This window comes from Amblyraja radiata, chromosome 38, assembly GCF_010909765.2.
Source record: "Amblyraja radiata isolate CabotCenter1 chromosome 38, sAmbRad1.1.pri, whole genome shotgun sequence".
In the NCBI taxonomy this organism is placed as follows: Eukaryota; Metazoa; Chordata; class Chondrichthyes; order Rajiformes; family Rajidae; genus Amblyraja; species Amblyraja radiata.
The window spans coordinates 10484422-10497194 of record NC_045993.1 but is presented as its reverse complement, the minus strand read 5'-3'; the positions used below and the strand labels follow the sequence as shown (position 1 = coordinate 10497194).

General features: G+C 47.9%; 1 protein-coding gene across 1 annotated transcript in view; it reads left to right on the top strand.

Annotated features, from left to right (window-relative positions):
• LOC116966805 overlaps positions 1 to 12773 on the top strand; it is a 31988-nt gene that overhangs the window by 12785 nt on the left and 6430 nt on the right. The window contains exons 5-7 of the mRNA XM_033013144.1: positions 7554 to 7648; positions 8754 to 8805; positions 12501 to 12737. Coding sequence (XP_032869035.1) covers positions 7554 to 7648; positions 8754 to 8805; positions 12501 to 12737 — 384 coding nt within the window. The remainder of the gene's footprint in view (positions 1 to 7553; positions 7649 to 8753; positions 8806 to 12500; positions 12738 to 12773) is intronic.

Genomic DNA, 12773 nt, shown 5'->3' with positions numbered 1-12773 from the left:
CTTACCTTATGTTTTGTCCCCTACGTGAGATCCGTCCCGTTGACGGCATTAGAAGTAGATTTTTATTTTACTCCAGGGATTAAATTGTCCCGCGGTTTTTAAAAAAAGATTCAGAGAACGGCAGTCGGAACGATTTTTCAGCATCAGATAGTAGCCCGAGAAAATATATCTCGGCCAGGCAGGAGAAAATGACATTTTAATCCCGCCCCCCCCCCTCAAAGGCACTAAAGTCGCCCACACGGCCAGTGGCAGAACTGCAGCGCCGCTGAAGGTAAGTTTTGTAACATACCTACATTGTGAAATTACTGAATGAATGAAAGATATTTTATTGTCACAGGTGACATGTCGCAGTGAGACTTGTTGTTCTGCACTCACACGGTATGCAAAGAGTCGCTACATAAAGGGCACCGACCAACGGTCCCCTTTTAGTTTAGTTTAGAGATACAGCACGGAAACAGGCCCTTCGGCCCACGCCGATCAGCGATCGCCTGCACACTAACACTATCCTACGCACGCCTGGGACAATTTACGCATACGCCCAAGCCAATTCACCTACAAACCTGTACATCTTTGCAGTTTTGTGCTCACCGTGGGCCCCTCTGACCTCCGGTGTCCCCCGACAACTGGGCTATCCCTCCATCGACCTCGACGAGAATGAAGCAGTTTAATAAAGCACTGAGGCGCAGGGGCTAACGCACGTCCATTCAACGTAAATCGGAGGGCCTGTTGCAAAATTGAATGACATTGTGGTCAGCAGAGGGACATAAATCCTTCATAGAAACATAGAAAATAGGTGCAGGAGTAGGCCATTCGGCCCTTCGAGCCTGCACCTCCATTCAATATGATCATGGCTGATCATCCAACTCAGTATCCCGTACCTGCCTTCTCTCCATACCCCCTGATCCCTTTAGCCACAAGGGCCACATCTAACTCCCTCTTAAATATAGCCAATGAACTGGCCTCAACTACCTTCTGTGGCAGAGAATTCCACAGATTCACCACTGTGTGTAAAAAATGATTTTCTCATCTCGGTCCTAAAAGACTTCCCTCTTAACCTTAAACTGTGACCCCTAGTTCTGGACTTCCCCAACATCGGGAATAATCTTCCTGCATCTAGCCTGTCCAACCCCTTAAGAATTTTGGAAGTTTCTATAAGATCCCCCCTCAATCTTCTAAATTCTAGCGCGTACAAGCCGAGTCTATCCAGTCTTTCTTCATATGAAAGTCCTGCCATCCCAGGAATCATCATGTGATGTGAAATATTCATGCTGACTGAATGCCACATTCTGAGCTTGTGGGCCATGGATGGAGCTGGCTTGGCCCGTTCGTGACTATCAGAACCAAAGCAAGTTATCTCAAACAAACAACTTGTTTAGTTTGGAGACGCAGCACAGAAACAGGCCCATTTGGCCCATCAAGCCCATACTCACCAGCGATCACCCCGTACACCAGCACTATCCTACACACTGGGAACGATTCACAATTTTTTTTTTACTGGAGCCAAGTTGACCCACAAAACCGCACGTCTCCGGAGTGTGGGAGGAAACCGGAGCACCCGGGGAAACGGGGGAGAACATACAGACTCCGTAAAGTCAGCATCCATAGTCAAGATCGAACCCGGGTCTCTGATGCTGTAAAACAACAACTATGCCACCATGCCGCCCCCTAATTCTCCAATAGGGTCAAGCACTCTCGACCTCTGCATCTGCTCGTTTGCAAGGCTCACCTTATTATGATGGCAGGAGTTGAGGGTGAGGTCATACCTCGTTCGATTTTAAATGGACCTCTTATTAGACAATAGACAATAGGTGCAGGAGTAGGCCATTTGACCCTTCGAGCCAGCACCGCCATTCAATGTGATCGTGGCTAATCATCCCCAATCAGTACCCCGCTGCTGCGACCATGACCAGCTTCCTCAATTTTTAAATATTTTAAATATTTTTTAAATCATGTTACTGCCAAGGTGCTGGTTCCAAGTGATCCCACACAGATATTTAATACAGAGAGTAATAGAATCAATGGAAAGCCTATTGAACTGGATAGCCTGGTGGTAGTACTATGCACGCTCATTAAAACAGATATGTTCAAGGATTTGATTTAAGTCTTTAAAGGGCCTGTCACACTTGGCGATTTTTTTCCCGGCAACTGTCGGCATCATACCAGTGTGGCCAAAAGATTTTGAACATTTCAAAATCCAGCGGCGACAAAAAAAAAATCACGCCCCGCATATTTTTCGGTGACCTGATACGTCAGTCAATGATGCCGGCAGTCGCCGAAAAAAATCACCAAGTAGGACAGGCCCTTAAAGTCAAAGATCCTATAGCAGAGCAAGATAGACCACTCCTGCTAAATGCAATGGGCTGACGTGTAGTACGCAACGGAACGGAACGTGGGCCTTTTTTTCATCCATTTCCGTAACCCGACTCGCAGTGTAATCAACGTTGCGGGGGAACAGTTTGTGTTAATAAATTAAAATGAGAAGATTTTAACCAAATAACTTTTATTTTTACGAGGATGTTTCCGTAACCGGCTTCCGTCTCAGCACTAGTATCTTCGCTCCGCTATGGAATCTTTGGTACGGAGACGGAAGCCGGTTACAGAAATGGGGCCTTAAATTACCCATGAATCTGCCCATGACCATACTATGTCTTTTTCGTCGAGTGGACTATCTTGCTCGCTGTAGGATCTTTGCTTACGGTTGCTTCAGGGAAGGGGATGAATATGAGGTGGTAGTGCTTATGTTTGGGAAGAATATTAGCGGGTGCAATATGTCAAGACTGATGCACTTGTGTGATGAATTGTTTTGAAAAGCCAACGCAAAAGGGCCCTAAAATATTAAAACGATTATGAGTGTCAGAAAGATTTCTGTGTGTGTGTATCTTTTTTTTAAAAAGTTTATCATTGCGCTCATGGTTCAGTAATGTTGTATACCCGATCAGAGACTTTCTGCTAGTAGGGTCCAGTATATACAAGCCCAGTCGCTCCATCCAGTCCCTCCACCATGGTATGAATGCAAGCGTACTATATGCCTTCTTTCCAAGTCTATCCAGTTTAGATTTCATTTAGTGATAGGTGGGGATCGCTGGGCCGAAGGGCCACCATGTCCGCACCGACCAGCGATCCCCGCACATTAACACTATCCGACCAGCGATCCCCGCACGTTAACGCGATCCTACCTGCAATGGATGGGACAATTTTACACTTATACCAAGCCAATTAATCTACAAAACCTGCACGTCTTTTGGAGTGTGGGGGGGGGGAAGACCAATGATCTCGGAGGAAACCCACACAGGTCACAGGGAGAACGTACAAACCGTACAGTAAGCACCCACAGTCAGGATGGAACCCGGGTCTCTGGCGCTGTGAGGCAGCAACTCTACCGCTGCGCCACCCCACATGTTGTGTTGCCACTTTCATGGAGTAATGAATATGGACTCCAAGATACCTCTGTACATCAATGATGTTATGAATCATGGCATTGTGCGTGTGTGTCTGTGGCTATCTATATATATATATATACCGGGTGCTGACTCGTACACTAGTTCTATCCTACACACTAGGGACAATTTACAGAAGCCAATTAACCTACAAACGTCTTTAGAATGTGGGAGGATCCCGGAGAAAACCCACGCGGTCACGGGGAGAACGTACAAGCTCCGTACAGGCAGCACCCGTAGTCGGGATCGAACCCGGGTCTCTGGCGCTGTGAGGCAGCAACTCTAGCGCTGCGCCACTGAACAGCCGGACACAGCGACAAAGGCAGCAGGGAGAGGAGCAGACTAAACACTTCTGCTTGGCAGAGGTTGGAGGTTAGGACAAATTCTAAAAGTGAAACTATACCCAAGAGATGGCAGGGAAAGACTCTCATGCAGGTGCCACAAATGTGATGGGAACGTAACAAAATGTTGGTGAGACCACAAAGTATTTTGTGCAGTTGTGTAGTCGCAGTCTATGCAGAAAGAAACTGCAGAGTCTGGTTTATGCTGAAGAGAGGCGCAAAGTGCTGGAGTAACTCGGCGGGTCAGGCAGAATCTCTGGAGAAAAAGGATGGGTGACATTTTGGTTCGAGACACTTCTTCAGACTGAAAGTCCACAACAGAGGCTACACCTTCGTTCCCCTCTGTCCCCACCTCAACGAGTTCCGGGCCCACCACGATATGGAGCTTTTCTTCCATCGCCTCCTCCTCCGTGCCTTTTTCTATGAGAAGAAGTCCTCACCGCCCAGTGATGACCCCTTCTCCCGTGTCCACCAGTCTCCCTCCCCCTGGACTCCTCCAGACGACCTTCCACCCTCTTTAGACCTTTTCATTTCTAAAGGGCCTGTCCCACTTGGCCGTCATTTACGCCTCACACAGATGGCGCACGAAGATTTTGTACATCACAAAATCCTGGGACGCCGTGCGCGGCCGTGCGTCACTGCCTATGTCATCACGCACCATGCGCACGTCATGCATCACATCGCATATTAACTAGCTCTTTAAAAAAAACTAATCCTGTAGCTGCAAGTATATAGTTGGGGTTCTCAAATGGACATCTCTCTTCACTGATGTTTCGTTGAGATTGACTTGTAGCAGCTGGGCTTGTACACTCTGGAGTTTTGAAGGATGAGAGGGCATCTTATTGAAACGTATAAGATTGTTAAGGGTTTAGACACGTTAGAGGCAGGAAACATGTTCAAAATGTTGGGGGAGTCAAGAACCAGGGGCCGCAGTTTAAGAATAAGGGGTAAGCCAGTTAGAACGGAGACGTGGAAACACTTTTTCTCACAGAGAGTGGTGAGTCTGTGGAATTCTCTGCCTCAGAGGGCGGTGGAGGCCGGTTCTCTGGATGCTTTCAAGAGAGAGCTAGATAGGGCTTTTAAAGATAACGGAGTCAGGGGATATGGGGAGAAGGCAGGAACGGGGTACTGATTGTGGATGATCAGCCATGATCACATTGAATGGTGGTGCTGGCTCGAAGGGCCGAATGGCCTACTCCTGTACCTATTGTCTATTGTGTCACGATGTGAGTCGCATGTCGTGACGCGTAAATGATGTTGTGTAAATTACACGCAAATGACTGCCAAGTGGGACAGGGCCTTAGCTACCGACTGCATATCAACTGTTTTAACTTTTCCATTCCCCTTACCTACTCTAGCCTCTCCCCCTCTGAAGGTACAGCCCTCCGCTCACTCTGCAGCAACCCCGACATTATCACCAAGCCCGCCGACACGGGAGGTGCCGTGGTAGTCTGGCGCGCTGACCTCTACCAGGCTGATTGTGTAGGAATGCTGCTTTAAACCGAAGGCAGACACAAAAAGCTGGAGTAACTCGGCGGGTCGGACAGCATCTCCGGAGAAATAGAATAGGTGACATTTCGGATCTGAAGAAGGGTCTCGACCCGAAACGTCACCTATTCCTTTTCTCCAGAGATGCTGCCTGACCCGCTGGTTACTCCAGCTTTTGATGTGTCTTATCGGCCAGGCTGAGGCCAGGCGGGCGCCAGCTCTCGGGCACCTCCTCCTACTTTTATCCCTGGACCATGGACCACCACAGACGAGCACCTGGCCACCTTCAGTCTGAAGAAGGGTCACCCATCCTTTTTCTCCAGAGATGTCGCCTGACCCGCTGTGTCACTCCGGCACTTTGTGACTATATTCTATAGGAAAGATGCCATGAAGCTGGACAGGGAGCAGCAAAGAATATTCCCACAACTGGATGTATGGAGTTATGAGGAGAGTCTGGGGCTTCTATCCCGGAGTATAAGACACTGAGGAGAGACCTTATGAGGTGCATAACATCACGAGGGTCATAAATAACTTGGATGGCCACAGTCTTTTTTGCCACCGTCTAAAACTAAAGGCCATTGCTTAGTTTAGTTTAGAGATACAGCGTGGAAACAGGCCCTTCGGCCCACCCAGTCCGTGCCGACCAGTACACCAGCACTATCCTACACACGGGACAATTTCACAATTTTTACCGATGCCAAATTAACCTGCAAACCTGTGGGTCTTTGGACAGTGGGAGGAAACCGGAGCACCCGGAGAAAACCCACGTGGTCACGGGGAGAACGTGCAAACTGCACCCGTCGTCGGGATCGAACCCGGGTCACCGGCGCTGTGAGGCAGCAACTCTGCCGCTGCGCCACCGTGCCGCCCACAGCTTCAATGTGAGACGGGAAAGATGAACCAAGATGCAGGGCACAACGCCACAGGAGGTCCTTCTTCCCTGCGGCTATCAAACTTTAAAACCCCCCACCTTCTGTCGTGGGTTAGACTGAGACTGACTCCCCTCTCCATCCCCTCCCTCTCCCCCCCCCCCCCCCTTCCCAATCTTTACACATTCCCAATCCTTTCCACTAGTCACTTTAATTTAATGTTTCATGTATATGGTGTTTGTATGACTTGGCAGATCAGTTTCCCACCTGGGATAAATAAAGTTGTATTGTATCGTATTGAAAGGGGTCCTGGGGGACAACCATTTTGCACAGAGGGTGGAGTATCGGATGTGTGAGCGGGCTGCCAGTGAAAGCTGTAGAGAGGCGGGTGCAACTACTGCATTTAAAGGCTATATTTGGACAGGGTTAGGATAAAGGGGGATGTAGGCCAAAAACAGGCGGATGGAACTTGCTAAGAGTTTAGTTTAGTTTATTGTCACGTGTACCGAGGTACAGTAAAAAGCTTTTGTTGCGTGCTAACCAGTCAGCGGAAAGACAATACCTGATTACAATCCAGAGTGTTCAGATACGTGAGAAAGCGAATAATGTGATTAATGTGCAGTGCAAGATAAAGTCCGATCGAATATGGTCTGAGGGTCATCAATGAGGTAGATGGTAGCTCAGCACTGCTCTCTGGTTGTTGGAAGAATGGTTCAGTTGCCTGATAACGGCTGGGAAGAAACTGTGCTGAAGCTGGGCATTTTGGTCAACACGGGTGAGTTGGGCTGAAGGGCCTGTTTCTGTGCTGTGTTAGCTCGATATTTGAGACTGGGCATGTGCGACCTTTGTTGCACTCCATGTGGTAGTAAGTAAGTAAGTAAGTAAGTAAGTAAGTAAGTAAGTAAGTTTTATTTATATAAAACATTTTAAGTCAACTCGCATTGACACCAAAGTGCTTTACATAAAATAGATAATAAGTTTCCATACAAACCATAGAAAAAGGTTTAAAAAATAAAGAAAATGGACATAACACATTATGGAGTTGAACACAAACGTCCCCCTCATAGCAGAATCAAAAATTTCCACTGTGGGGAAAGGCACCAGAAAGTTAAGACCTCTTCCTCTGTGAAACACCCGTGGTGCTGTCTGTGTGGAGTTTGTGCGCTCTCCCCGTGACCTGTTTTCCTCCGGGTGCTCCGGTTTCCTCCCACGCTCCGGGGATGACGTGCAGGGTTGTCGGTTCATTGGCTTCTGTAAAATTTCCCCTGGCGGGCAGGAGAGCGGGATAAACGACAAGGAACGAGCGTGAACGGGCACTCGGTGGGTACAGTGAACGGGCACTCGGTGGGCCGAAGGGCCTGTTTCCACGCTGTGTCCCTAAACTAAACGATCATAAAATGTTTCTTTTCTCTCCAAAGACCAAGAAGTGAGAGCCAGCACTGAAGAGGATGAAGACAACGTCAGCTCTGCTGTGGAAGTTGACCATGCCTCCTTGCCCGCTCCTCCAAACACGGTACTGCAAGGCCATGCCACCATTTTGTTTCCAAGATGGCGCCCAACTCAGGCGACTATTTGCGTGCCGGCCACAGAAGCAGATCTACAAACTCACATTACAATCGCTCCACACACTTAAATCTCTACTCCTACAGCAACATCTCTTAATTTAACTATGATCTTCTGAAACTCCTCTTAGATTGTCCCTTAATGGCCTGTCCCACTTTCACGACCTAATTCACGACCTTTTTTACTCGTGGACATTTTTCATCATGTTGAAAAAACGGCGCGACCTACATGATGCCACGAGTACCTACGACTAGCATCACGACCTACCTACGACCTCGTGACGACCATGCTGCGAGTATGAGTCGAGGGCAAACTCGGCAGAGGTCGTGAATTAGGTTGTGGAAGTGGGACAGGCCCTTTACTTCGCATTCTACCATGACCAAAGAGCAGTCCGGGACTACAATCTACCTCATTGGTGACCCTTGGACTATCCTTTAAGACAGAACTGCAGATGCTGGAAAAATTGAAAGTAGACAAAAATGCTGGAGAAACTCAGCGGGTGAGGCAGCATCTATGGAGCGAAGGAATAGGTGACGTTTCGGGTCGAGACCCGAAACGTCACCTATTCCTCCGCTCCATAGATGCTGCCTCACCCGCTGAGTTTCTCCAGCATTTTTGTCTACCTTGGAACTATCCTTGATCAGACTTTTCTGGCTTTACCTTGCACTAAACATTATTCCCTCATCATGTATCTGTACACTGTGGATGGTTCGATTGTAATCATGTATTGTCTTTCCGCTGAGTGGATAGCACGCAACAAAAGCTTTTCACTGTACCTCGGTACACGTGACAATAAGCTAAACAATGGCTGGCGTGGGTTCAGCGGGCCGAAGGGCCTGTTCCACACTGTATCTAAAGCTCAACGGCCATTCGGCCCCTTTGCTCTGTCCTGCTGTTATTGAGGTGAGCCCCATCTCTTCCTGGCCTCCTCTCTGAAAAACCTGACAGACGCACCACCACTGACAAAGAGGGGACATAGAAAATTCACTCTGAAATACGTAGAAACCTTTGTCTGATCTGTGTGCATGACTCGTGTATTTTTTTCCCCCCGACAGGGAACTCTCGAGGTCAGTCTGGAAGGCATGAAGTTATTCAACTACTCACCAGGTACCTGGAGAGTATTGATTTTATTTTGTGCAGATGCTGGTTTACACCAAAGGACAGACACAAAATGCTAGAATAACTCAGCGGGTCAGGCAGCATTCGGTCGGCAGGGTGGTGCAGCGGTAGAGTTGCTGCCTCACAGCCAGAGACCCGGGTTCCATCCTGAACCACGGGCGCTGTCTGTACGGAGTTTGCACGTTCTCCCCGTGACCTGCGTGGGTTTTCGCCGAGATCTTCGGTTTCCTCCCACACTCCAAAGACGTCCAGATTTGTTGGCTAATTGGCTCCATAAAAATTGTAAATTGGCCCTAGTTTTCACCGAGACCTTCGGTTTCCCCACACTCTCCAATGACGGCTCGCTTGTAGGTTAACTGGCTTTGTAAAAATTGTCCCTAGTGGGTGCGGGGTAAAGTGCATGGGATCGCTGGTTCCCTAGACTGAGTTGGCCGAAGTGCATGTTTCCGCACTGTATCTCTAAAGTAAACTAAACTAAAACCTCTGGGGGGAAAGGAAATGGGTGACGTTTCAGGTCGAGACCCTTCTTCAGACTTTTCAGGTTTTGTTTTTTATAATGGCAGTCTTTACGACGTTCTCAAAGTCCAACTTCGAGAGCCGTCACTCCTCGGGGATGGTCAGGAGGTATATTTTACGCACTCACGACACACTTAAGATAGTAAAAACGAACCTTCCAAACATTTGTTTCTTGATGTCAGCTGCTCTACATCGGTGAGACCAAGCGCAGGCTTGGCGATCGCTTCGCCCAACACCTCCGCTCGGTTCGCAATAACCAACCTGATCTCCCGGTGGCTCAGCACTTCAACTCCCCCTCCCATTCCCAATCCGACCTTTCTATCCTGGGCCTCCTCCATGGCCAGAGTGAGGACCACCGTAAATTGGAGGAGCAGCACCCCATATTTCGCTTGGGCAGTTTACACCCCAGCAGTATGAACATTGATTTCTCTAATTTCAGGTAGTCCCTACTGTCTCCTCCCCTTCTCAGCTCTCCCTCAGCCCACTGGCTCCTCCCACTCCTTTCTTCGTCTGCGGGGCCCCCCCCCCCCCCCCCCCCACCCCCACCTCCACATCAATCTGAAGAAGGGTTTCAGCCCGAAACTTTGCCTATTTCCTTCGCTCCATAGATGCTGCCTCACCCGATGAGTTTCTCCAGCATTTTTGTCTACCTTTGATTTTCCAGCAAGCGCAGTTCCTTCTTAAATATTGTTTCTTGATTAATTGGTCATTTATTGACGTAGTACATAGCAAAGAAATAATCCATCACTTTCCGTTCTAAATCGCAGTTCCATTCGTGTCATATAAATCATATGAAAGTTTCTTCTTATAAAAGTATGTCGTCTCATTAACGTGTGTGTGTGTGTGAAAATGTTAAAAAACTATTCTCACCATCCTTCCGAGACCCAACTGACTCCTAATCTATGAGTCTGCGCTAGACTCTGCTAGAAATAGACACACCCCTTCTATGTATCAAATCCCACCTACAAAAATACAGACAGATAAAAACTAAAAGATTGTTAAGGGCTTGGACACTCTAGAGGTAGGAAACATATTCCCGATGTTGGGGGAGTCCAGAGCCAGGGGCCACAGTTTAAGAATAAGGAGTAAGCCAGTTAGAACGGAGACGAGGAAACACTTTTTCTCACAGAGAGTTGTGAGTCTGTGGAATTCTCTGCCTCAGAGGGCGGTGGAGGCAGGTTCTCTGGATGCTTTCAAGAGAGAGCTAGATAGGGCTAGATAAGGCAGGAACGGGGTACTGATTGGGGATGATCAGCCATGATCACATTGAATGGCGGTGCTGGCTCGAAGGGCCGAATGGCCTACTCCTGCACCTATTGTCTATTGTCTAAAATATTAAAAATGTTAGACATGGCTATAATTTACTGACTTAAGCTTAATGGCTCCTACAGTTTTGTTTGTGTTCCTGATTCTGGGCCACTGCGCCACATCGGGGGTCTCCCAACACTGTTCCCATTGTCTCCATTTTACAGTGAGGGTGGTGTACTTATGACAGGCATGGGGATTCCACATGGACAGGAAAGGTTTAACGGGATCTGGGCCAAACGCAGGTAGGTGGGACTAGTGTAGTCCATAACTGATAGGAGCAGAATTAGGCCATTCAACCCATCAAGTCTACTCCGCCATTCAATCATGGCTGATCTATCGTTCCCTCTCAACCCCATTCTCCTGCCTTCTCCTCATACAGATAGGCTCCTCCACAGCCTTCTGTGGCAAAGAATTCCACGGATCACCATCCTCGGGTCGACTCAGCTTTGGGAGAATGTGAAGGGAATTCTGATCTTTGAATCCCTGTGGCTTCCTCTTTGGGAACTCACGTTTAGTTTAGTTTAGTTTAGTTTAGAGATACAGCGTGGAAACAGGCCCTTTGACCCACCGACCAGCGATCCCCGCACACTAACTCCATCCTACACACACTAGGGACAATTTACAATTTTTTCCAATTTTCTAATTTATGCCAATTAGCCAACAAATCTGTACGTCTTTGGAGTGTGGGAGGAAACCAAAGATCACGGAGAAAACCCACGCAGGTCACAGGGCGAACGTACAAACTCCGTACAGACAGCACCTGTAGTTAGGATCGAACCTGGGTCTCTGGCGCTGTGAGCGCTATAAGGCAGTAACTCTACCACTGCGCCACCGTCCCACATTGCATTACCCATGTCTGGATGGGGTTATGTGTCGCCAGTGTCTACAGCTCGGAGATTCCTTGGCCTTCGACAATAGGTGCAGGAGTAGGCCATTCGGCCCTTCGAGCCAGCACCGCCATTCAATGTGATCATGGCTGATCATCCCCAATCAGTACCCCGTTCCTGCCTTCTCCCCATATCCCCTGACTCTGCTATCTTTAAGAGCCCTATCTAGCTCTCTCTTGAAAGTATCCAGAGAACCTGCCTCCACCGCCCTCTGAGGCAGAGAATTCCACAGACTCACCACTCTCTGTGACAAAAGTGTTTCCTCGTCTCCGTTCTAAATGGCTTACTCCTTATTCTTAAACTGTGGCCCCTGGCTCTGGACTCCCCCAACATCGGGACCATGTTTCCTGCCTCTAGCGTGTCCAAACCCTTAACAATCTTATATGTTTCAATAAGATGCCCTCTCATCCTTCGAAACTCCAGAGTGTACAAGCCCAGCCGCTACAAGTCAATCTCAACGAAACATCAGTGAAGGGAGATGTCCATTTGAGAACCCCAACTATATACTTGCATCTGCAGGATTAGTTTTTTTAAAGAGCTAATTAATATGTAGGTAGCTGAGTTTTTTTGCATACAGTGTTATTTATTGTAAGTTGAGATATTTAGATAGTTGGATAATACTCTGGCTTTGGGCTTGGCTTTCTTAGTTGATCGCTTATCCTGGAGTTATAGCTTCCCCACAGCCATCAGGCTATTAAACTTGGCTCAGACAAGACTGAACATTAATAGCCCATTATCTGTTTATTTGCACTTTATCAGTTTATTTATTCATGTGTGTATATATTTATATAATGGTATATGGACACACTGATCTGTTCTTGTATTCATGCCTACTATGTTCTGTTGTGCTGAAGCAAAGCAAGAATTTCATTGTCCTATCAGGGACACATGACAATAAACTCTCTTGAATCTTGAATCTCTTGAAGAACTTTGTGTTTAAATTGTAATCTAACGTTGCCTCTCTTATTTTAGGCCAAAGGCTCCTGGAACACGGGAATTTGTCCACGAATATTCCCAACTGTTCTCCAATCCTAGCTCTGCCTCCATTCGACCTAAGCCAAGCCAGTGCGATCGGGGTGGGTATTCTCGGCACGGCCCCGGACAGTGCTTGGGCAATGCCCCCACAGATGGAAGACCCCAACACCGCGATCCCAAGCACTTCCCAGTTCAAGGCGCAGATGAAGGAATACTTTCCCAACAAAGAACTGGGTGAGTCCCTATCCTTTGTTCCACATTCACCCTGTG